This window comes from Muntiacus reevesi, chromosome 1, assembly GCF_963930625.1.
Source record: "Muntiacus reevesi chromosome 1, mMunRee1.1, whole genome shotgun sequence".
Classification (NCBI taxonomy): Eukaryota; Metazoa; Chordata; class Mammalia; order Artiodactyla; family Cervidae; genus Muntiacus; species Muntiacus reevesi.
The window spans coordinates 152,840,377-152,865,037 of record NC_089249.1 but is presented as its reverse complement, the minus strand read 5'-3'; the positions used below and the strand labels follow the sequence as shown (position 1 = coordinate 152,865,037).

The following is a 24,661-nucleotide window of genomic DNA, read 5'->3' as shown; positions in this document are numbered from 1 at the left end:
TGACATCTCTAGTTTTTTTAGGCATCTTAAGCTTAGCATGTTCAATTCTGAACTCCTGATCTTCCCTCAGAATTTCCTCTTGCAGTCTTCCCTAAATTAATGGCAGTGCCATCCTTCCATTTACCAGGCCCAAAACTTTGGAGTTGTCTTTAAGTCTTCTTTCATATCCTAAGTCGAACCTGTTGTTCTATGTTCTGCTGGCTCTACCTATCTAGAACCCAGCCACCTCTCAACCCTTGGGCCAGTCTTGGTCAAAGGTAATCTTGGATTTGTGCGGTAGTCTCCTAACTGGTCTTTGTCGGCAGCCTTTCCCGCATCCGTTTATTCTCAACACAGCAGCCCAAGTGATCCTGTTAAAACTAAGTCAAATCATGTCACTCTTCTGCTCAAAATTCTTCAAAGATCTTTCATCCAGATCAGAACTATACCTGAAGTCTTCTATACCATACGTTCCCCTTAACCCACTACCTGTTTAACCTTACTTCTTATACTTCTCCCTTTTCAGTCACACTGTCCCTGATTAATGTTCCTTGAAATTGCCTGGCTTGCTAACATGCTGCAACTACACAGCCATTGAAGCAGCTGTTCTAGGTGCCTGTAGGGCTCCAGGCTCTTCCTTGGATAGTCCCATGGCTTTCCCTCTCTTTTCAGTAAGAGCTCTCCTAAGTATCCAGTATTAAGTGGCACTTGCCAGTACTGCTAGTCATCCTGCATGCCTTATTTTTCTATATAGCACTTATCAGTGTCTAGCATTTAATGTATTTTACTTTTTCCCCTGCCCCTTTGCACACAAGAACATGAGTTCTGTGAGGTGAGATTGTTCAGTACTGAATAAACCGAGTACTGACGCAATGCCTGGTACACATTAGATGCTCATTTGCTACACAAATGAGTGAAGGTTCGTGGTTCATGATCTGTAGACCCATAGGCCTGGAAGGTGGCTGCTAGCTTCTCCACACAAGGGAACCGCAGCTGATTAGAAGGACAAATATTTGTATCTTCCCTGCAGCCATGAAATTAAAAGACACTTACTCCTTGGAAGGAAAGTTATGACCAACCTGGATAGCATATTAAAAAGCAGAGACATTACTTTGTCAACAAAGGTCTGTCTAGTCAAGGTTATGGTTTTTCCAGTGGTCATGTATGGGTGTGAGAGTTGGACTATAAAGAAAGCTGAGTGCCGAAGAATTGATGCTTTTGAACTGTGGTGTTGGAGTAGACTCTTGAGAGTCCCTTGAACTGCAAGGAGATCCACCCAGTCAATTCTAAAGGAGATCAGTCCTGAGTGTTCATTGGAAGGACTGATGTTGAGGCTGAAACTCCAGTATTTTGGCCACCTGATGCGAAGAGCTGACTCATTTGAAAAGACCCTGATGCTGGGAAAGATTGAAGGCAGGAGGAGAAGGGGATGACAGAGGCTGAGATGGTTGGATGGCATCACCAACTCAATGGACATGAGTTTGGGTAAACTCCGGTAATTGGTGATGGACAGGGAGGCCTGGCATGCTGGAGTTCATGGGGTTGCAAAGAGTCGGACATGACTGAGCAACTGAACTGAAACATCTCCAGGAAAGGACATTCCTCCACCTGTTCTATTGTCATTCAACTCAGTGTTGCTTTCTCAGTTCTGTGTCTCTTCCTTCACTCATGCTTTTTTTCTTTATCCAAAGTGTTCTTCCTCTGTACGTGATTTCATAGCCAATTCAAATGTTAAACCCTTTAGGAAACCTTAATTCTCCATTCTCCAAACAGTATCACTCCTTTTTGCCTTCCTCTGTTTCTCATCTTTCTTTTCTCTTTTCTTTTTTGACCTGCAGCGCTTGCAGGATCTCAGTTCCCTCACCAGGGATCAAACTCAGGCCCCAGCAGTAAAAGCACTGAGTCCTAATCACTTTACCAGAAGGGAATTCCTCTAGAACTGTATTCTTTAATGATGTTTGTGATTGTATGAATGTTAGATTCTGGGGGTGGGAAACACATGGGAAAAAAGCTCTTGTATGTTTCACCTGGTATGCTAAAATGATTCTTTTAAGATAAGAGCACATAGAATTTAGCTCAATGCCTGGCTCATGGTTGGCGCTTCGTATATGTTCTGTGTTTTGCACGTACTGTTGTTATAGAAATTGTCTCCCTGCCTTTTATCAGTATGTCATTGTCACTAATTTGTGAGCTCTTAGAAGGTCTGAATCCCGTTATCTCATAAGATATACTCAATGGAATTATTTGCTGCTGACGAAGATCGCTTTGCTGTTTTATATGCAGAGCAGAGGAGACAAGCATACAAATTTTATTTAACAAATACTTAAACTTATTATGCTCTTGGTGCTGTTCTAAGCACTTTATTAATATTTATTTAATCCTCATAGCTTATAAAATAGTTACTTTTATTATCCCATTTTATAGAAGAGGAAATTGAGATACAGAGAAATCATGTAACTTGCCCAATGTCATACAGCTAGTTAGTAACTAGGCCAGAATTGTACTATAGGCAGTCTGGCTTGAATCCTTGATATTAATCAGATCCAGAGCTGGATGTGGATGATGCCATATAAGAAATACAAAAAATGTGTTATGGCAGTTCAAAAAAGGGGGTGGTCACATTAGTTCTGATGGGGAATTAAAGAAGGCTACTGGTAGGAACTGGTGTTTTTACTAAATCTTAACTTGGGATCAGCTTTTTTCAGCTGCTTGGATATGTGAGAAGAAAAGGTAGGGTGGTGGTGGTGGTAAAGTTGCTAAGTCATATCCGACTCTTGTGACTCCATGGACTGTAGCCTGCCAGGCTCCTCTGTCCATGGGATTCTCCAGGCAAGAATACTGCAGTGGGTTGCCATTTACTTCTCCAGGGGATCTTCCTGACCCAGGAATTGAACCCAGGTCTCCTGCATTGCAGGAGGATTCTTAACCACCTGAGCTACAAAGGAGGCCCAAAAGGAGGGTAAATAAGAGCAAATTCCTCAACTCAGAGATGGGAAATGGTAAGACAGCCAGAGGCAGTCCTCCTTGCAAGGATCCAGTAGGAAGGGAGGTGAAGCACGAGAGCTGGTTTGGAGTTAGAGCATAGGACACTTAGGATCTGAGTGGAGGACAAGTGGGGAAGAAGTGATCAGAGCCGTGCCTTTGGTAAATAGGGAAGCATTCAGTCAATCTGAGAAAGAAAAGAAAATTTTATTTGAGCCAAATTGAGGATTATAGCCTGGAAAAGCATCTCAGAAAGCTCTGAGAACTGTTAACACCCGTTAGAAGTCAGTGCACAGTTATATGTTTTTTGAGACAAAGTGCTATACATTACATGATGTATTATATTAACAGTTGACACAATCCACATCTGCTAGAAATGACCCCCTTACAAGATCCAGAGGAAATGTTATCAAAAGTGGTCTTGTTGGAGCTTGGAGAATGTTGCTTTCATGGTTGAGCAGGTATTTCTGCCAATGGGGAGGCCTGGTGGATGCATAATGCAGATACACAACGCACAGTAGAAGTGGGGAGAGAAGGCCAAAAAGCAGAGAAAAATTTTTTTATGTTTAAAATTTTTCTTATCTTACCATTAAATATGAATTTTTTTTCACATGTAGAATGAATCAGTGCTGCTAGAGATTGACTCTAGGTAAAACAGTTATAAAGTTGTTAAATGTCCAGAAAAGAGGTAACTGGTCTTGAACGACAGTAACAATAGTAATAAATCAACAGATATTACAGAATTTGAGTTGACAGAGCAGAGAAGTGGCTCAACTAAAGTGGAAAACCAATTATTTATATCATCGTATGACAAGTGTAAGTTTACTTTATGTTCAGTAAGATCTTTTGAATATTTGGGAAATTCTCTCTTTGGTATAAATGAACATGGTTTTAAGAAAACAAACCAACCAACCCTGTTCATTCATTTCTAAAGAAATACGAAGTTTTAAGAAAATCTCATTAGCTTTGAAATTGACATCCAGGAAAATGATTTTGTTAGAGGCTAGCTAATTTATTCAGAATATCTAAATGGAAAACTTTTTATATTTTTTCATGAGGCCATTTGGCTTGTGGAATCCCTGACTCCCTGACCAGGGGCTGAACCTGGACCCAGCAGTGAAAACTCTGAAACAGTGAAAACCTGGGTCACCAGGAAATTCTTTTTTTTTTTTTTTTTGAAATTCTTGAAAATATTCTTAATCTGCTCAATGTAAGCAAAATTAGAAATTTTGCTTTAGCCTAATGATTTGGAAGAAATGGCGGATATAATATTTTTTAGAATTCTGTATATGATTGTATCCATTTCTTTCATGTGATATAAATGTAAATTGTAACTGAGAACCTAAATTGGTCTATCTACTGACTTCTTCAAGAAGGAATCTTCTGACTTACCTTATTTGCAAAAACTTATTTAGAAGTATTTTTTAGAAAACCTTGATAGAACTAGTTTGTTTTATTGGGTTGATAAAAGTTAGTGTGAGAGGAATTTTTAATTATTGTTTGGATGCCTCTGGCAATACAGCTGTATATTAGAATATTAACTTTGCAAGAGTTATAAACATAACAAAGTCAAAGCAGAAGATGATGGTATCTTGGCATTGTAATGGTACAGTACCTAGAAATAAATTTACCAAGGATATAAAAGACTTGAAACCTTAAAACTATAAAATCTGTTGAAAGAACTTGAAGAAGACCTAAATAAATGGGACGACATCTCATGTTCATGTATTGGAAGACTGAAAGTTGTTAACATGCTAATACTACTCAAAGTGATCTACAGATCCAGAACAAGCCCTATGAGAATTCCAATGGGGACTTCCCTGGTGGTCCAGTGGATAAGAATCCATCTGGCAGTGCAGGGGAAACAGGTTCAGTCCCTGATCCAGGAGGATTCCCCATACATAGCACAGAGCAAGGAAGCCCCTGTGCCATAACTACGGAGCCTGCAGAGCCTGAGCTCATGAGCCCATGAGCCACAACTAATGAGCCCTCATGCTGCAACTGCTGAAGCCTGTGAGCCTAGAGCCTGTGCGCGCCAACAAGAGAAGCCACTGCAATGAGACGCCTGTGCACCACAGTGAAGAGCAGCCCCTGCTTACAACAACCAGAGAAAACCCTGCACAGAGCAGCGAAGACCCAGCGCAGCCAGAAAAATAAAATAAATTTTTTTCTTTAAATTTCAATGGCCTTTTATAGAATTGGAAAGCCAATACTCAAGTTCATTTGAAATTGCAAGGGACTCAGAAGCCAAAATCTTGTAAAAGAACAAAATTGGAGGCTTCACACTTGCCAGTTTCAAAACTTACTTCAAGGCTACAGTAATCAAAAGTGTGGTATTGGCATGAAATAGAATTAAGGTCCCAGAAATAAATTCATACATTTAATGGCCAGTTGCTTTTGACAAGGGTGCCAAGACTGTTTAATGATGAAAGAATAGTCTTCAACAAATGGTACTGGGACAACTAGATATCCACATGTAAAAAGAATTAAGTTGTCCCCTTACTTCAAATCATAAAGTTTAACTCAAAATAGATCAATGACCTGAATATAAGAGCTAAATTCATACAGCTCTTAGAGAAAAACATGAGGGTAAGTTTTCATGACCTTAGATTTGGCAGTGGGTTTTTAAATATGCATAAACAACAAAAGAAAAAAATACATAAATTGGAGTTAAGAAAAAGTAAAACCTTTTGTGCATCCAAGGATATTAACAGGAAAGTGGAAAAGACAACCAATACAATGGGAGAAAATATTTGCAGTCCATTTAGCTGATATAAAGATCTGTTCTCTAGGTCTAGAATAAAGAAATCTTACAACTCAACAACAGAAGAGAAACAGTCCAATTTAAAAATGAGCAAAAGACATGAAGAGACATTTCTCCAGAAAAGATACACAAATGGCCAACAAGCACTTGAAAGATGCTTAACATGTTGGTGATGCCATCCAACCATCTCATCCTCTGTTGTCTCCTTACCCTCCCACCTTCAATCTTTCCCAGCATCAGGGTCTTTTCAAATGAGTCAGCTCTTCGCATCAAAGCATTGGAGTTTCAGCTTCAGCATCAGTCCTTTCAATGAACACCCAAGACTGATCTCCTTAGGATTGACTGGTTGGATCTCCTTGCAGTCCAAGGGACTCTCAAATGTCTCCAACACCACAGTTCAAAAGCATCAATTCTTTGGCGCTCAACATTCTTCACAGTCCAACTCTCACATCCATACATGACCGCTGGAAAAACCATAACCTTGACTAGACAGACCTTTGTTGACAAAGTAATGTCTCTGCTTTTTAATATGCTGTCTAGGTTGGTCATAACTTTCCTTCCAAGGAGTAAGCATATTTTAATTTCATGGCTGCAATCACCATCTGCAGTGATTTTGGAGCCCCCCAAAATAAAGTCAGCCACTGTTTCCATTGTTTCCCCATCTATTTGCCATGAAGTAATTTGACCGGATCCAACCAGTCCATCCTAAGGAGATCAGTCCTGGGTGTTCATTGGAAAGACTGATGCTGAAGCTGAAACTCCAGTACTTTGACCACCTCATGCGAAGAGTTGACTCATTGGAAAAGACCCTGATGCTGGGAGGGATTGCGAGCAGGAGGAGAAGGGGGCGACAGAGGATGAGATGGCTGGATGGCATCACCCACTCAATGGGCATGAGTTTGAGTAGACTCTGGGAGTTTGTGATGGACAGGGAGGCCTGGCGTGCTGCGATTCATGGGGTCGCAAAGAGTTGGACACGACTGAGCGACTGGACTGAACTGAACTGAATGCGACGAGATGCCATGATCTTAGTTTTCTGAATGTTGAGTTTTAAGCCAACTTTTTCACTCTCCTCTTTCACTTTCATCAAGAGGCTCTTTATAAAGTTCTTCCCTTTCTGCCATAAGGGTGGTGTCATCTGCATATCTGAGGTTATTGATATTTCTCCTGGCAATCTTGATTCCAGCTTGTGCTTCATCCACCCCAGTGTTTCTCATGATGTACTCTGCATATAAGTTAAATAAGCAGGGTGACAATATACAGCCTTGATGTACTCCTTTTCCTATTTGAAACCAGTCTGTTGTTCCATGTCCAGTTCTAACTGTTGCTTCCTGACCTGCATACAGGTTTCTCAAGAGGCAGGTCAGGTGGTTTGGCATTCCCATCTCTTTCAGATTTTCCAATTTATTGTGATCCACACAGTCAAAGACTTTGGCATAGTCAATAAAGCAGAAATAGATGTTTTTCTGGAACTCTCTTGCTTTTTCGATGATCCAGCGGATGTTGGCAATTTGATTTCTGGTTATTCTGCCTTTTCTAAAACCGGCTTGAACATTTGGAAGTTCATGGTTCATGTATTGCTGAAGCCTGACTTGGAGAATTTTGAGCATTACTTTACTAGCATGTGAGATGAGTGTAATTGTGCAGTAGCAATTCTTTGGGATTGCCTTTCTTAGGGATTGGAATGAAAACTGACCTTTTCCAGTCCTGTGGCCACTGCTGAGTTTTCTAAATTTGCTGACATATTGAGTGTAGCACTTTCATAGCGTCATCTTTTAGGAGTTGAAATAGCTCAACTGTATTCCATCACCTCCATTAGCTTTGTTCGTAGTGATGCTTCCTAAGGCCCACTTGACTTCACATTCCAGGATGTATGGCTCTAGGTGAGTGATCACACCATCGTGATTATCTAGGTCGCGAAGATCTTTTTTGTATAGTTCTTCTGTGTATTCCTGCCACCTCTTCTTAATATCTTCTGCTTCTGTTAGGTCCATACCATTTCTGTCCTTTACTGAGCCCATCTTTGCATGAAATGTTCCCTTGTTATCTCTACTTTCCTTGAAGAGATCTCTAGTCTTTCCCATTCTATTGTTTTCCTCTAGTCACTAAGGGAAATGCAAATCAAAACTACAGTGCAGTACTCCTTTATGCCTGCTAGGATGTCTATAGAAAACAGCAACAACAGTGGAAAATAACAAGTGTTGACAAGGCTGCAAGAAAATTTGGAAACCTACATTGCTGGTAGAAGTTTTAAATGGTTCATTCACCATGAAAAACATTTTGGCAGCTACTCAAAAAGTTAAACATAGAATTACCATATGACCCTGTAATTCCACCCCTAGTATATATTCCAAAGTATTGAAAACAAGCCCTCATAACAAGTATATGTACCCACATTTTCATAGTAGCACTGTTCACAATAGCCAAAAGGTAGACACAGCTGAAACATTCATGGATGGATAGTTAAACAAATTGTGATGTATATGCACAATGAAATATTTTTCAGCCATAAAAGAGAATGTAGTACTGATATATGATATACTGATATGTCATATATACATATATGTATATATCATACATATATCAGAATGAAGTACTGATATATGATCACCATGGGTGAGCTCTTAAAACATGCTAAATTAAAGAAGCCAGACACAGTAGTCACATATTCTGTGTTTCCATTTATATGAAATATCCATATTGCAGACAAAATACAGATTCATGTTGGAGGAGGGAATGGGAAGAAATGAGTTAATTAGTAAAGGAGTTTACTTTGGTTTTTTTTTTTTTTTTTTTTTTTTTAATTTTATTTTATTAGTTGGAGGCCAATCACTTCACAACATTTCAGTGGGTTTTGTCATACATTGACACGAATCAGCCATTGAGTTACACGTATTCCCCATCCCGATCCCCCCTCCCACCTCCCTCTCCACCCGACTCCTCTGGGTCCTCCCAGTGCACCAGGCCCGAGCACTCGTCTCATGCATCCCACCTGGGCTAGTGATCTGATTCACCATAGATAATATACATGCTGTTCTTTTGAAACATCCCACCCTCACCTTCTCCCACGGAGTTCAAAAGTCTGTTCTGTACTTCTGTGTTTCTTTTTCTGTTTTGCATATAGGGTTATCGTTACCATCTTTCTAAATTCCGTATATATGTGTTAGTATGCTGTAATGTTCTTTATCTTTCTGGCTTACTTCACTCTGTATAATGGGCTCCAGTTTCGTCCATCTCATTAGAACTGATTCAAATGAATTCTTTTTAACGGCTGAGTAATATTCCATGGTGTATATGTACCACAGCTTCCTTATCCATTCATCTGCGGATGGGCATCTAGGCTGCTTCCATGTCCTGGCTATTATAAACAGTGCTGCGATGAACATTGGGGTGCACGTGTCTCTTTCAGATTTGGTTTCCTCGGTGTGTATGCCCAGAAGTGGTATTGCTGGGTCATATGGCAGTTCTATTTCCAGTTTTTTAAGAAATCTCCACACTGTTTTCCATAGTGGCTGTACTAGTTTGCATTCCCACCAATAGTGTAAGAGGGTTCCCTTTTCTCCACACCCTCTCCAGCATTTATTGCTTGTAGACTTTTGGATAGCAGCCATCCTGACTGGCGTGTAATGGTATCTCATTGTGGTTTTGATTTGCATTTCTCTAATAATGAGTGATGTTGAGCATCTTTTCGTGTGTTTGTTAGCCATCTGTATGTCTTCTTTGGAGAAATGTCTGTTTAGTTCTTTGGCCCATTTTTTGATTGGGTCATTTATTTTTCTGGAATTGAGCTTCAGGAGTTGCTTGTATATTTTTGAGATTAATCCTTTGTCTGTTTCTTCATTTGCTATTATTTTCTCCCAATCTGAGGGCTGTCTTTTCACCTTACTTATAGTTTCCTTTGTAGTGCAAAAGCTTTTAAGTTTCATTAGGTCCCATTTGTTTAGTTTTGCTTTTATTTCCAATATTCTGGGAGGTGGGTCATAGAGGATCCTGCTGAGATTTATGTCAGAGAGTGTTTTGCCTATGTTCTCCTCTAGGAGTTTTATAGTTTCTGGTCTTACATTTAGATCTTTAATCCATTTTGAGTTTATTTTTGTGTATGGTGTTAGAAAGTGTTCTAGTTTCATTCTTTTACAAGTGGTTGACCAGTTTTCCCAGCACCACTTGTTAAAGAGGTTGTCTTTTTTCCATTGTATATCCTTGCCTCCTTTGTCAAAGATAAGGTGTCCATAGGTTCGTGCATTTATCTCTGGGCTTTCTATTCTGTTCCATTGATCTATATTTCTGTCTTTGTGCCAGTACCATACTGTCTTGATGACTGTGGCTTTGTAGTAGAGTCTGAAGTCAGGGAGGGTGATTCCTCCAGTTCCATTCTTCTTTCTCAAGATTACTTTGGCTATTCGTGGTTTTCTGTATTTCCATACAAATTGTGAAATTATTTGTTCTAGTTCTGTGAAAAATACCGTTGGTAGCTTGATAGGGATTGCATTGAATCTATAGATTGCTTTGGGTAGAATAGCCATTTTGACAATATTGATTCTTCCAATCCATGAACACGGTATGTTTCTCCATCTGTTTGTGTCCTCTTTGATTTCTTTCATCAGTGTTTTATAGTTTTCTATGTACAGGTCTTTTGTTTCTTTAGGTAGATATACTCCTAAGTATTTTATTCTTTTTGTTGCAATGGTGAATGGTATTGTTTCCTTAATTTCTCTTTCTGTTTTCTCATTGTTAGTGTATAGAAATGCAAGGGATTTCTGTGTATTAATTTTATATCCTGCAACTTTACTATATTCGTTGATTAGCTCTAGTAATTTTCTGGTAGAGTCTTTAGGGTTTGCTATGTAGAGGATCATGTCATCTGCAAACAGCGAGAGTTTCACTTCTTCTTTTCCTATCTGGATTCCTTTTACTTCTTTTTCTGCTCTGATTGCTGTGGCCAAAGCTTCCAAGACTATGTTGAATAGTAGTGGTGAGAGTGGGCACCCCTGTCTTGTTCCTGATTTCAGGGGAAATGCTTTCAATTTTTCACCATTGAGGGTGATGCTTGCTGTGGGTTTGTCATATATAGCTTTTATTATGTTGAGGTATGTTCCCTCTATTCCTGCTTTCAGGAGTTTACTTTGAATGAATGATGGAAGTTTTTGGAACTAGATAAGAGTGGTGGTTGAAGAGCATTATGAGTACACTGAATGCCACTGAACTGTTCATTTTTAAATGGTTAATATTTTGTCATGAGAATTTCATTTCAATATTTTTTTTGAGTATAGTAGTTACAGGAATATAAAAGGTATCAGAACACTCATCTGCTATTTTTCACACTGCAATTTATAATGTTAAAAGGAGGGTAGTAAAACAAAAGTTTTAAACTAGAGTTTCAAAAGATCAGAGCCATTTAAAAAGATTGAATTAGAAAGTTTAGCAAATGATAAGGATAAATGATAAGAAAAAAATAAGAATAAAAGCAAATAAATAAATTATCATTGACCTGTTTAAACCAGAAGCTAGATTTTAGCATCAAGATGATATAAGCTCAGACTTACTGACTAGATACAAAATGATGGCCGATGAGCTTTTCCATGTAAGGTTCAGAATTATCACCTTAAAATCTCTTGATAAGAATAAAGCAAATTAGTTATTTCATTGAAGATATCAAACATAAGTTAGTAAAACTAAGAAATAATGGAGTTCATATATTTATAGAGGAAAGCACTCCTTTGTATGGATGTGGGAAAAGAAGGCAGATACACTTAAATATAGAATATTCCTCTGACTTAGAATATCAGTGTATAGATATTCTCAGAGAATCCATTGGATAGAAGAAACTACTGTAATTAGGTAAACTAATTTTGAGTTTCAGTGCAGTAGTAAAAAAGACAAAATGAATGCAAAAGGTGTCATGTGCTTGGGTTATAACACAAATCACAAATTATAGAGAGAATTTTTGTGTGTGTTGAACTTTTACTAATGGTGACTGATTTTTCACTTTGTCTTTATTCTTTAGTAGCTCCTTTGTCGCTTTAATAAATAATATTCCCTTTTGTCTTTGAGAAGGTGAAGGAGCTGTGCTGTGTCAGGCACACCAAAAAGTGCTCATTCTTGGCAGAATAAGAAAGTTAGCCCTGTTTTTTGATTGCAGATGATAAAAGCCATGAACAAGTCCAATGAGCACGTCCTGGCAGGAGGTGCCTGTTTCAATGAGAAGGCAGACTCCCATCTTGTGTGTGTACAGAATGATGATGGCAACTATCAGACCCAGGCTATCAGTATTCATAATCAGCCCAGAAAGGGTGAGTGTTTGAGCTGACTGAGGTCATGGAATGGAAGATGATACTGTAACTGGAGAGTGGGTATCTCAACCCCGTAACACTCAGTGTCAGAATAGGTGAAAACAATTGATTATATTAACCTTTTGAAGCTTGTTCTGCAGGAATATGTTGACTGCCCAGACTTAGAATTGCAAATGGAATCTCTGTTATTGAGGGGAGCATCTTGAAAACACTGCCTCAGGACACTGACCGGGGCCAGCGTAGGTATTTGGTGCATTGGCCCCATAGTGAGAATATGCTTAGGCAGATTTAGCGCTTTTTGAATGATCATACCCAAAGAGTGTTAATTAACAGATTGACAGGATTCTGAAGGAAGCCTTCCAGGTTCAGTGGTACTCAGAATGTGATCTCATCACTTAGGAGATTGTTAGAAATGATGATTGTATCCCAGATCTGCTAAATCAGAGTTTGCATTTTAACACAATTGCTATGTGATTCAGATACACATTAGAATTTAAGAAGTGTTGCTCAACATTAGAATTTAAGATGCGCTGCTCAACATGCCATTTTCTAAAATGTCTTACCAGTGTCTATGGTTTTTAAAATATTCACATAAATAAATACAACTTCTGCTTATTATTTTAGACTGAGAAGCCCTGTGTTAAATAAGTTTAAGCAGATTTCTTTACTTCAGGACTTTTCAGAGCCTTTAGCATGTTTTTTTTTTTTTTTGAAAAGGAGAATAGTGCTTAGACCTTCCCAAATTTATTTGACCACAAATCTTTTTCCTTTCAGAATATCTCCTAAAACTAGCTTTCTTTAGTATGCTTCATTAAGCACTTCTCTAGTAGACATACTACTTCTGTCTTCAAGGTATGTTTTTAAAATCAGTTGTTTAGTAAAGCCATAAAAGGTACTGAGCACATGTATATTCAAATATAATATCTAAAACAGGTAGGTGACAAGTCTACTATGCTCCCTATTAGTCAAATCATATCTATAATATTGTAATAAATTCTGGGTGTCATTAATGTAATTGGCGATATCCACTGATAAAACTAGAAGGTCTTCAAAGGATGATTCAAGGCCTGTGAGAAGTTTGAAAACTAGGTCACAGGAAGATCTCTTGAATAAAATATAAATGTTTAACCTAGAAAAGTATAGATTGAAAGAGGGTGAAAAATAGGTATCTCTATTTTTAAGGTTCTCTATTATGTGGAAATAATATTCAACTTACTTTCTATAGTTACAAAAGACCAAAACCAGCCCAGTGGGTGAAGCTACAAGGATCTAGATTTGGGCTCTGTTTGAGAGCACACTCTGTAACACTGAGAGCTATCCAGAAATAGAAATGGTTGCCTTGTGCTACTGTGGGGTCCCTGTCACTAGGAGTCTTTGACAAAGGCTGGATGACCTACCCTTTATAGATGCTGTAGGGCCAGTGGGTAGGGAGTTGGAATATCTTAGTCCAGTGTAAGATGTGGAGAAACAAAACAGTGTAGTGCAGTTTTCTAAAGCAAAATGTAATTAAATATCCTTTCTTTTATGAAGAGGTGCTCATTTTTTAAATACATATTTGTTTTTTAAAAGCTCCACTTGGTAAGTAAAATAGTTGGCAACCATATCTCCATATTCAAAATATATTTGCTCTTAAAAAAAAAGCAATGAATTAGATCCGGGATCAGCAAACTTTCTGTGAATGGCTATATGATAAATATTTTAGGCTTTGCAAACCTGTGGTCTTTGTTGCCAACACTTTGGCATCATACTTCAAAAACTGCCATAGACAATATAGAAATGAATGAATATGGCTGTGTTCCAATAAAATTTTACTTACAGAAACAAGCTGCAGACCAAACCTTAGTCTTGACTACTATGATTTCCTTGCTTCTTGATTGAAGGGAGCTCAAAACAAAATGGAAGAGTGTATCTTAAAACCTCATTCTCTAAGCTCTCATTAGTATTTGAGTTATTGGTTACTTGTATATGGTAGTGTACAGAGTAAGTGTTTTTTATTTTCTGTATAATGGTTTGAGTTCCCAACTACCAAGTGTTTCATTATTATTTTCAGTCCTTCCATCTCAAAATCTTTCTTCACTAACCTATTTCTATTGCTATTTTAGTGACTGGTGCCAGTTTCTTTGTGTTTAGTGGCGCTCTGAAATCGTCTTCAGGATATCTTGCCAAGTCCAGTATTGTGGAAGGTAAAGAATGGGTTATTTACTGCATGTACATAGTTCAGTCTTAATTATACAACTGAAAAACAACGGATATTAAAGGAAAACTTGACACTTTTGCCATAGACTTCTGACTCCACAGAAGTTATTTATTCAATAACCTCTCACTGTACAGCTAATTAAGACTGTCATAAGGATGCTTAACTCTCCAAAGAAGGGAGTAAATGGTAGAGATGCCGTGGGACACCGACATAAAGTTGAGAGAGATGGCTTTTCAGAGCTCTGGAACACGGTATCCAAGGGGACGTAGTCTGAGTTCAGATACATCCTGGGTGCAAATCTGTAAATAAGTAGATGAAGTTCAGCCCCACTTATAAATTTATTTTATTGAAGTATAGTTGATTTACAATGTTAATTTCTACTGTACAGCAATGTGATTCAGCAATGTATATATACACATTATTTTTCATATTCTTTTCCATTATGGTTTATCACTGGATATTTTCTTCCTCAACTATTCTTCACTGTATTTTGATCTAGTTACTCTTGTTGCATAACAGATTAACCAGAATTTAATGACTTAAAGCAACTATTTTATCACCCTCACTGATTGCGCTGGGTCTGCCCTTGACAGGGCAATGCAGGGATGGCTTGATCTTGCTCAGTGATGTCTGGGACCTCAGTTGGGATGACTTGAAGGTTGATGGTTACTTGATAGCCAGGAGCTAGAATTATCTGAAAGTTTGTTGACTCACTTGTCTGGGGCCCATCTTGGGATGATTTAAAGACTAGGAAAGATGACTGGAGTCCATAACAATGGACTGTTTAGCATGCGGCCTTGGGCTAGTTGGACTTCTTATATGGTGGCTTAGAATTCCAACCACAAGTATTCCAGCACAAGGCCAAAGCCGCATTGGTTTTATGACCAAGTCTTGAAAATCACACAGTCACATCCATCATCTTCTGGTGGTGGAAGTGGTCATAAGTCTGCTGCAGGGAGAGGAGTTAGACTCCATTTCTTGATGGGGAAATGGAAAGGTAGCGTTGTAGAAAAGCATGTGAGACAGGAGATGCTATATTATCTTTGGAAAGTACAGTCTGCATACAGAATGACAGATTTTCATTTCCACTGTAGGCTCACTGCAGTGCCCTAAGAGCAGTTCTTCCTGAGGGTGGATTCCTTTGTGTTAATTGAAATACATAGATAAACTTAACATATGTTAACAGAGATTGACTTTGACCTCCTTTATTGCCAAACTCAATAAAACAGCAAGTGAAGAGCAAAGTATGCTAATATTTCGCAACTTAATTTCACAACTCAAAGCAGAAATATTCTATTAAGAAATTAAGAAATCTAGGAGTTAGTTGTTCTACTTCCTCATCAAGAAATCTAGGCATTAAATGACTGATTAATGCCTTTGTAATCAAATACTGACTACCTTTAAACTGTGTCTTTGCAAGATGCTTAAAAAGCACCCCTTAAAAGTCAAAATGATAAACTGAACTGAAAGAAATCCTTACAAATGCTCAGTAATGTATTTAAAAAGTTACATATATGTCTTTGGCTTGGGAATTTCTTAGGTCTTATATTTCACCATGTGTGTCGGTAGAACAGTTAGCTACCTATTTATGAAAATTTTACTGATGGCCTTTAGAAATTATTTCAGTTGACAAAATTCTGTGTCAGAGAAGCAAGATAATTGCTCAGTATGTGACAGCTTACTCCCTCAATTTCAGTATTTTCCTTTAACTTAGGTGGTATCCCCCAAATAGTTATCATCTGTTGGCTCATGGTAGCCCATTTAAACATACATGGTAGATTTGCCTTATTGCCAGTCAATAAATGGAATTACTCCCCAGTTTACTACTGTTGTTTATTCAGTGATTTGTTTAACAAGCACTGGCATTCACTGTATGCAGTCATAGTAAGGTGAGTGATACAAACAAATGAATATGATTGGAGCATGATGCAACAGTGGAAACACGAACAAAATGCTCTGTGTGTCCAAAAGAGGAATGTGACCATGTGTAAGTTTTCCCTTTGAGCAGTCTCAGGACAAACTTAGTTGTGCCTGAAGTGAAATCAACAGGCAGGTGTTTTAAGCAGAATCCATCTTGGCATTTGCTCCTCATAACACTTTCAGTAAGTAAGAGGTTGAGCTCAAAGGACAAAACCTCTTTGTATCTGTCAGCTTTAGAGAACAGAAGTTTCACGTTTAATCCTGGAGGGATTTGCTAGATGCCAGGTACAGAGTTTCCTCTGCCCCTCTCCCTGGCTTTGCATTGTGTCCATCTGTATTGTCTTGGTGCTGATTCTCAGATGGCGTTATGGTCCAGATCACTGCAGAAAACATGGATGCCCTGAGGCAGGCACTGCGGGAGATGAAGGACTTCACCATCACCTGTGGCAAGGCAGAGGCCGAGGACCCCCAGGAGCAAATCCACATCCAGTGGGTGGATGACGACAAGGACGTCAACAAGGGGTAAATGCAGCAAACACCCCCTCGGTGGCATTTCGTCATGGGCTAGCCTCTGGATTTTATCTAGACTGGCATTTTATTACTTTCCTGAAACCCCTTCCTAAAAGGACTGCTTTGTATTATAACATGGATTTTTAAATTTCTGATTTCTTGGCTTAATTCCTGAAGGAGTTTCTATGCATATTTTTGAAGGGAAGGGGAAGGAAGGAGCTGATGAAACACAGCAGTCCCTCTAAAGTTATTGAGATAATAGTAAAACCTAAGCCTTTTTGGTTTCTAAACACTTTTGCTAATATTGTTTCATTTTCTATAACTACAGATGAGTAAATAAACACCAAAAGGATAAATGACTCCACAAAGCGGAAGTGGCTGGGCTAGGACTTAAAAGCCACCTCCTTGGGCTCCAAATTCTTTGTTCATCTCTGGAATATGGCAACTATGTTTCTGATGGTTCAAGCCAAAACCTTGGAGTCATCTTCCTCACTCTGCCTCACACCCTACAGCTTTCCAGCAGTAGAGCCTGTTAGCTTTCTTTTTAAACATGTCCAGAATTGTACTGCCGCTCACTGCTTCTCCTGCCGTCATTCGGTCTGCATTATTGCAGCAGGCTCCCGATCGGTTTCCTTGTTTCTAGTCTTGGCCTCCTTCCTCCTCCTAGCCTAGTCAGTTTCCAGGACAGCAGCCAGAGCAATGTCACTGCTTGCTCAAAACTCACCACGGACTGCCAGGGTCATTCAGGGTAAAAGCCAAAGCCTGCTACAACTTACAAGCCTTACACAATCCCTTGCCCACTCTCTTACTTCTCAGAAACCATCTGGCTTCTTGTGTGAATATATCAGCTGTACTTCTGCCCTCAGACCTTTGCACCTTCACTTTCTCAACAAAGGCTTCCCTGGCCAGCCTACTACATTGTAAGCCTCTCATACACATTTCTTCCCTCCTCCACCAAATACTTCACACTCCCCTTCCCCATATTATATTTAAGGGTATCTGTAACTCACTAACATATATTTTTACTTATCTATTTTATTATGTTGGCTCTGGAATGTCAGATCCATGAGGGCAGGAATTTTTGCTGGTTTGTTTACTGCTGTGTCATCACACCTAAAGCACTGTATGGCACCTGTAGGTTCTTTAAAAACTGATTAATTGAGTAAGTATGTCGAACTTCATTGTATTATGCTTTCTCCCATTCATCCTTTAGGCAATAATTCTATATGTGGGCTTCGGAAAAGACAAAAATGAATTCATGGTCCTTGGTGACAGGTGACTCAGTCTGAGTTTTGAAGATAGTCATAATAAGAGCGCCAAAGTATGGAAGATGCTCATAGAAAACTCTATAGAAGACAGTAAAGATAAAAGAGAAATGAGGAACACAGTAGAGTCAGTAGGGCAGGATTCAGGAATGACTTCCTAGAGGAATGGCTGCCTCTTGAGCTGAGTCTGCTAAGATGGTAGATATTTGCTGCCCAGCTGTGGCAGAGTGGGCCTGCCAGTATGACAGAACGGCAGGAATGAAGGCAGATAGAAGGCGTTTGCAGCATGGCATACCAGATTTTTTTAAAAGAATGTTTTAAAACTTTTGTTATTGAACAAACAGAAGCAGTTTCTAAATCAATGAGTATGTTTGTCTACTTTATAACTTACATTTTATCTTCCCATACTTCCTGGAAAATTTAATTTCAAAATCAATTTGTGTTTAATTCTCTACTATAGTGGGTTGTTAGGTTGATGGTGTGAACTGATATGGGCAAGCATCTATATTTTCACAACAAATTCCATGGTCATTAGGACGAAAAATTGGTCATCTGACAATCGGATGCCATATGGTATTGGTAGCTAATAACAAGTAGGTGGTTCCTTTCTACAACAGTAGCAGCATCTTAGAAAAAAGAACAAGAACTTATCAGGGAAAACTCTCGAACCCAGGAGTTTAGCGTATAGTGTGTAGACAGAATGTTTTCTAGCTTGTCCCACAATGTTAGGGTATCCTTTCTCAAGAGAGTTCTTATCAACTAAGGCTGCTCTACTTTTTATACTGTCTGATGAGTTAGAAATTAAACTTAACAATGTTTTAAATAATTTTAATTCAGTGAAATGTAGCATGTCCCTGATAGTCAGCTATAGGTTAAATTAGATCTTTTATACGCAGAGATTCAGAAACATAAACAGGTTTGAAAGTTGTTGGGAAAAGTTCACAACAATCACTTTGACTCCTCATCAGAATGAGTGTGTACATCCACATATTTATACTTGCTATATTTTGGAGAGGACACAACCATAAAATGTGGCCTTTCAGTTCAAGAACCTAGGAGTGCTATGCAGCACTGAAGGGAACTTGTTTCGATAGATAATAGAGATGCACGTTCATCAGTTCATACCAGCACTGTCATAATTAACATACTTGGTCAAATAATTCCTTTAGTCTGTAAACACTGAACTATGTTGTGTGTCAGACTGTGAGTATAGCACATGGAAATGAGTATATCATGTACCTTCCCCTTCGGAAGTTTGTTTGTGAGGCGGATACACAGATGTATGCAGAGTATGATGTGATGGTGTGGTGGTGGAGCAGGGAGCAGGGTTGGGTGTGGGTCTGTGCAGCCACTGAAGGGAGGAACACGAGGGAAAGACAGCAGGCTTGGAAACAGTTTCTTTACGTTAAATAACCAGCTTCTGCCATCAGGACTCCTTTTTCACACGTGTGTCCTCGGAATTATTTCAGTGCACAGGAGCCTCCCTGAGAGCGCTGTTCATGTACATTTTGGGGCAGTGGCTGCTGCTTTTGTGATGTTTTGCACAGGTGTTTCCAGCAAGGCACCCAGTATATGATAAGAGAGAAGCAGTTCTTCTAAGAGCTGCTTCCATCTCTTTCGTTTCTGTTTTAGTGTCCTAAGTCCCATAGATGGGAAGTCCATGGAGTCTATAACAAGTGTGAAGATATTCCATGGATCAGAGTACAAAGCGAATGGAAAGGTCATCAGATGGACCGAGGTAAGGAAATAGAAACTTGGCATCCTTGACCCCCTCCTTTGAAGACAACTTTTTACTTGACCCAGAGACATTCTGGACTGATTCTGGAGGATAAGGGGGGAAAAAATCTCTGTTACCTCTATACTCCAGTTCCCTCTGGTCTCTCTTAGCTCACTGGAAGGAAATGCACCAAGTGTGGCCTGCAGCAGTCTGACATCTCCGCCCCATGAACTAGCTTTTAGAAATTTGTTCACACTAGACCTCAAGAAGGGTGCATCTCTGAAGGGTACATACTGTCTTTGCTGCATTCTTCAGAAAGCTAGGCTGGTTATGTTGCACTCAGTTATAACTTAGATAACACTTTCTTTTAAAAATAGACTTATCTCACAAATAAGAAAACTAAAGCTCAGAAACTAACTTGTCCAGGATTACATGGCAAATAAGCACTGGTAAAGTCCTGATTCAAACCCAGATATGGCCGACTCCTAACCTGTTTTCTACTATATTGTTTCTTAGAGCTGTATTAGAGGCTTACCGGGGGTGAGAGGAGCCAGGCAGGGACCCTGTATATGTGTATGTGCGTGCGTGCATGCTAATTCGTTTCAATTGTGTCTGATTCTTTGCAACCCTCTGGACTGTAGCCCACTAGGCCCCTCTGTTCGTGAAATTCTCCAGAATCTCACGTGAGATTATCCAAGAATACTGGAGTGGGTTGCCATGCCCTCCTCCAGGGTATCTTCCCGACCCAGGGATCAAACCTATGTCTCCTATGTCTCCTGCATTGGCAGACAGGTTCTTTGCCACTAGCGCCATCTGGGAAGCGCATCAAACAAATCAGAGTTTATTTCTTGAGAATAAACAGGTAGGTCCTGGATCTCTTGATTTCTTTTGAAGCTCATTTATACCTGTCTATAAAAATCAAGTATTAAATTATAAGATCTCTAGGATTTCTGGAAGCTTTAAAAGTGTTAGTTTTTATTAATTTAAGAAGTTCTGTGGCTTCTACCTTTTCCATTTTACACACAAGGTAACTGAGCCAAGGGAGGATAGGTGCCTAGTAACCCAAGTTTTTTAGCTGGTTCCTGACAACACAGAGGCTAGAAGTTCTTGAGCTGTTGTTCCAAGTGACATTTTTCATACCAGACTTGGTAATTTTATATGCAGCTGAGTGGTTTTATCTGCTTGCTTTGTAATGATCATGTTTGACATATCTTGAGTAGTCGAGGGTCTGAAACATGTGAATGTCTTTACTGCTTACAGAGTAGTTTGACCTCTGCTCCCTCTTTTTTGCTCCCCGCTGATCCCCTGAGATAAGGAGATGAGGAATGAGAAATTGCATAATGAGAAAACAGTCTCAGAGAGGCCAGTGACTCTGTGATTTGTCTAATGCTGGTTGCTGGCAGAGCAGGGACCAGAGTCTCCTGACTCCCACTTGAGAGTTCCGTCTATCACTTCACACTGCCATTTTCACTAATGCGTCGGGCACCAGGCTTCAGAGCTACCCCTCTGCAGATTCTTAATATAAGCCACTGCTTGAGCTGTAAGCCAAGTGTTGGTATAGAGAAGCATTCTATATTTACATGTCTGTATCTTTTATGTTTTGCTTTCTAAAAATTTTTAAATGTATTTTTTATTTGAAGGATAATTGCTTTACAGAATTGTGTTGGTTTCTACCAAACATCAACATGAATCAGCCTGTGTTTTGCTTTTATATCATTTATACGATAACCAGAGAAGGTAGGTGCTTCCCGTTTTACAGAGGCAAATCGGCATTAAGAAGCCAGAGGACTTGCTCATGACCCTCCTCTGTGTGATAGGACTCAGGTCTCAGTTCCAGATCTGCTGTGCTTCCGCCTGCGCCCAGCGCGGTGCTCAGTTCACAGTGACACAGCTTTGGCCTCAGCAGTGGCAGAGCTATGTGGTAGGAAGCGCTCTGTCTGTGATGAGGCAAAAGACGCAGATTCTCACCTGGGCTCTGAGTGAGTCCCCTCTCTTCTATGAGTGAGCAGTAATATGCAGGTGTTGGGTGATGTGATCTATAAGAACCGTTCTCTTAGATTCTAAGACCATTTCCTTTAGAAAGTTGCAGTGTGTCCTTTTAGAAGTACAAATTGCAAAATGCAAACCTTTTCCGGTTCTGAACAGAATGTACCATTATGACTGCGGCCATGGCTTTTAGGGAGATAAGTAAGTGGTGGCTACCATCCTGTGGACGCATACACTGTGAGAGGCAGAGGCTGTTCCTTAGACGGGAGATGTCAGCGCCCTGCTTTCGTTGGTGTTCTGTGTCTGGTCTTCCCGCACGTCTCAGGGAGTCAGGGTACTCATTATCCATGAGCTGGTGCACTCACTTCCTCCCACATCTCCTGGACACAAGCTTAAAAATCTCTTTTGTTTGGGGAACAGGTGTTTTTCCTAGAAAACGATGACCAGCACAATTGCCTGAGTGATCCTGCAGATCACAGCCGGCTAACGGAGCATGTTGCCAAGGCTTTTTGTCTTGCTCTGTGTCCCCACCTGAAGCTTCTGAAAGAAGATGGAATGACAAAATTGGGACTTCGTGTGACACTTGACTCAGATCAGGTAAGAATCTCAGCCTTTGAAGCAGGTCTTGGGCAGCATCTTTTTTCTGACACGAGTTTTCTTCCTGCAACCCGGAGAGTACAAGTCTGCACTTGGGCCTTCCCTCTGTCGGTAAGACAGCTGGATGTGCTGCTCGGTCAGCCTCTGAGCCGGGTGGACTCTGGCTCCCTCACCTGAATGTCTTGCCTTGTCTTTCTTTTTAGTGTGGGCTAAGAAGTGTGAGGACCTGCCGCCCTGTGTGAGTGACATGGGGGCCACCCTGCCTCCTTTAGAGAGCAGGTCCCAGGCGGTCCCGCCCCGTTGTTCGCTTGGTCCAGCCACAGCAGGCTTCTGCTGACTGGTCTCTGCAGTCCGTGCTAGTTCGTGGATGTGACTTGAACCATGTCCGCATTGGTGTCCCTGTCAGCGCGGTCTCTCGTGGCCGGCTTTCCTCCCGTCTTACTCGTTAACCTTTTCGTGTGCTCTGAGTAGTCACAATCCAGTCTCAGTGCAGCCTGCCCTCACTTCCTTGTCCCGGTGTCTCTCATATGGCCTAGCACTCTAATCTCTCTATGTTTCCTTTGGATTTTATTTTTTATTATTTTGGCGGCATGCGGGATCTTAGTTCCCTGACCGGGGACCAGCCTGGGGTTCTCTGCATTTGGAGTGCAGATTTGTAAGCATTGGACATCCAGGGAAGTCGCTCTTTTGGATTTTAGATCCCTGTGACGTGTCCCAGTGCTCCTGCTTTGATGCAGTTGTGTCATTATCAGGGAAAATGTGAAACGTCATATGTTTAGCTCCATTTCTTGACTAGTCATCAATCAACAGATAGTTATTTTCTACTTATGGTCTTGCCCAATGCTTTACTAAGCATGTCAGGGTAATACAAATGAGTATTACAACCCTTTTCCAAATGGTACTGATAATCTGACTAGAGAGAGAATTACTTCACATAAAATAAGAACAAGCATTTTTTTCTACTAAATATGTGGGGCTCTTGAGGGCAGGGGCCCTGTTTACATTCATGCTTGAATTCTTGTGTTTGTAGGTGTTTAAAAATGGTATGTGGAGAAATGGATGGAAGGACAGGTGTTCAGTTCCTGTTGAGTTAGGGAGTTTACCCAGTATATTTCTCACTTTAACTTCCACAACCAAAGGTTTATGTACTATTGCTGACATTCCACACCTCTCTGTGCCCCAACTTCCCCTCCTGGGAAACTGAGACCATAACAGGTTGTCTTGCCCAAGGTCTCACAGCTATGAGGTGGTAGGGGCAGGATGAATATATGGTAGGATGCTAAGTGACAGTTCTAAGGAAGAGAAGAAGTTTGTGTTTACTGCCAGTGTCTAGCCCCTAGCCAAAAAGGACATCTCCTTTCCTGCTCAGCCTCTTGGCCCTCCAGTCCTCTGGAGAGATCTTCTCTGTCCAGTAACCTGTCATCCCCTTCTTTCCACGGTGTAGGTTGGCTATCAAGCAGGGAGCAATGGCCAGCCCCTTCCCTCGCAGTACATGAACGATCTGGACAGCGCTCTGGTGCCGGTGATCCATGGAGGGGCCTGCCAGCTCAGTGAGGGCCCCATCGTCATGGAACTCATCTTTTATATTCTGGAAAACATCGCGTAGACAGAGAGGACTTCACTGTTTTCTGTTCAGACCTGTTGCAACAGCAGTCATACCCAAATCATTTGCACTTTAGAACTGGAAAATTTAAGCTTTTGTTAACACTATTAATGGGGGTTGGGGTGGGAGTGGGGGTTTGGGGGACAGGGGTGGGAAGGGGTGGTGGAGGGACAGATGTTCCATAATTCTAAGTCTTCTATGCATTGTCCACCAAGAAGATCTGGGCAGCTTCTGTTACTGCACAACAGTTATGCTATCCTTGCAGCTAATCCCCTTCTGTTACTGTTTAGACAAGAATTCTGCTCCTCTGTTTTAAGACTTACTTTTGGTCTTGTGCTCAGAAATGCTCAAATGGATTCCGCCATCACCAAGGGTGGGTGGGAGGGCAGAAGGGAAATAAAAAAATGAAGCATCAGTCTTGAACTCTCTATACAGAATTGATGTAAAACGGACAGTTTCACACTGATCTTGTCCCAGATACATTACAGCGACCTCACAAAGTCACATTTAGGTATTTTTTCCCCTAGATTATTCATGAAGTGAATCAAAGAACCAAAGGATTATCTCTCTTCTATCCAAAGAAGGGCGACTCAGTATAAATGAGGTCACTTGAATAGTAAAGCCCAGTTCAGGTTCTTTCAAGACCTGCCAGACTGAATGACAGACACTGAACTGGACCTTTCTGTGAAAACTGATAGATTATACCCAAGACGTTTCTAGTTATAATATACACTAGAAGCATTTTATTTATTTTTGGCATCACCACATGGCTTACAGGATCTTAAGTTTCCTGACCAGGAATTGAATCCTGTGGCTCTGGCAGTGCAAGTGCCAGGTCCTTCCTAACCACT

The 24,661-nt window shown here is 40.2% G+C and overlaps 1 protein-coding gene across 3 annotated transcripts in view; it reads left to right on the top strand.

The window, feature by feature from the left end:
- ZFYVE9 (zinc finger FYVE-type containing 9) overlaps window positions 1–23,927 on the top strand; it is a 180,966-nt gene extending 157,039 nt beyond the window's left edge. For all 3 annotated transcript variants that reach the window (XM_065913224.1, XM_065913216.1, XM_065913207.1), the window contains 6 exons: window positions 11,865–12,015; window positions 14,118–14,198; window positions 16,492–16,654; window positions 19,540–19,645; window positions 22,031–22,207; window positions 23,652–23,927. In XM_065913224.1, the coding sequence (XP_065769296.1) occupies window positions 11,865–12,015; window positions 14,118–14,198; window positions 16,492–16,654; window positions 19,540–19,645; window positions 22,031–22,207; window positions 23,652–23,813 (840 nt within the window). In that variant the 3' untranslated portion in view covers window positions 23,814–23,927. The remainder of the gene's footprint in view (window positions 1–11,864; window positions 12,016–14,117; window positions 14,199–16,491; window positions 16,655–19,539; window positions 19,646–22,030; window positions 22,208–23,651) is intronic.
- Window positions 23,928–24,661: the final 734 nt, after the last annotated feature.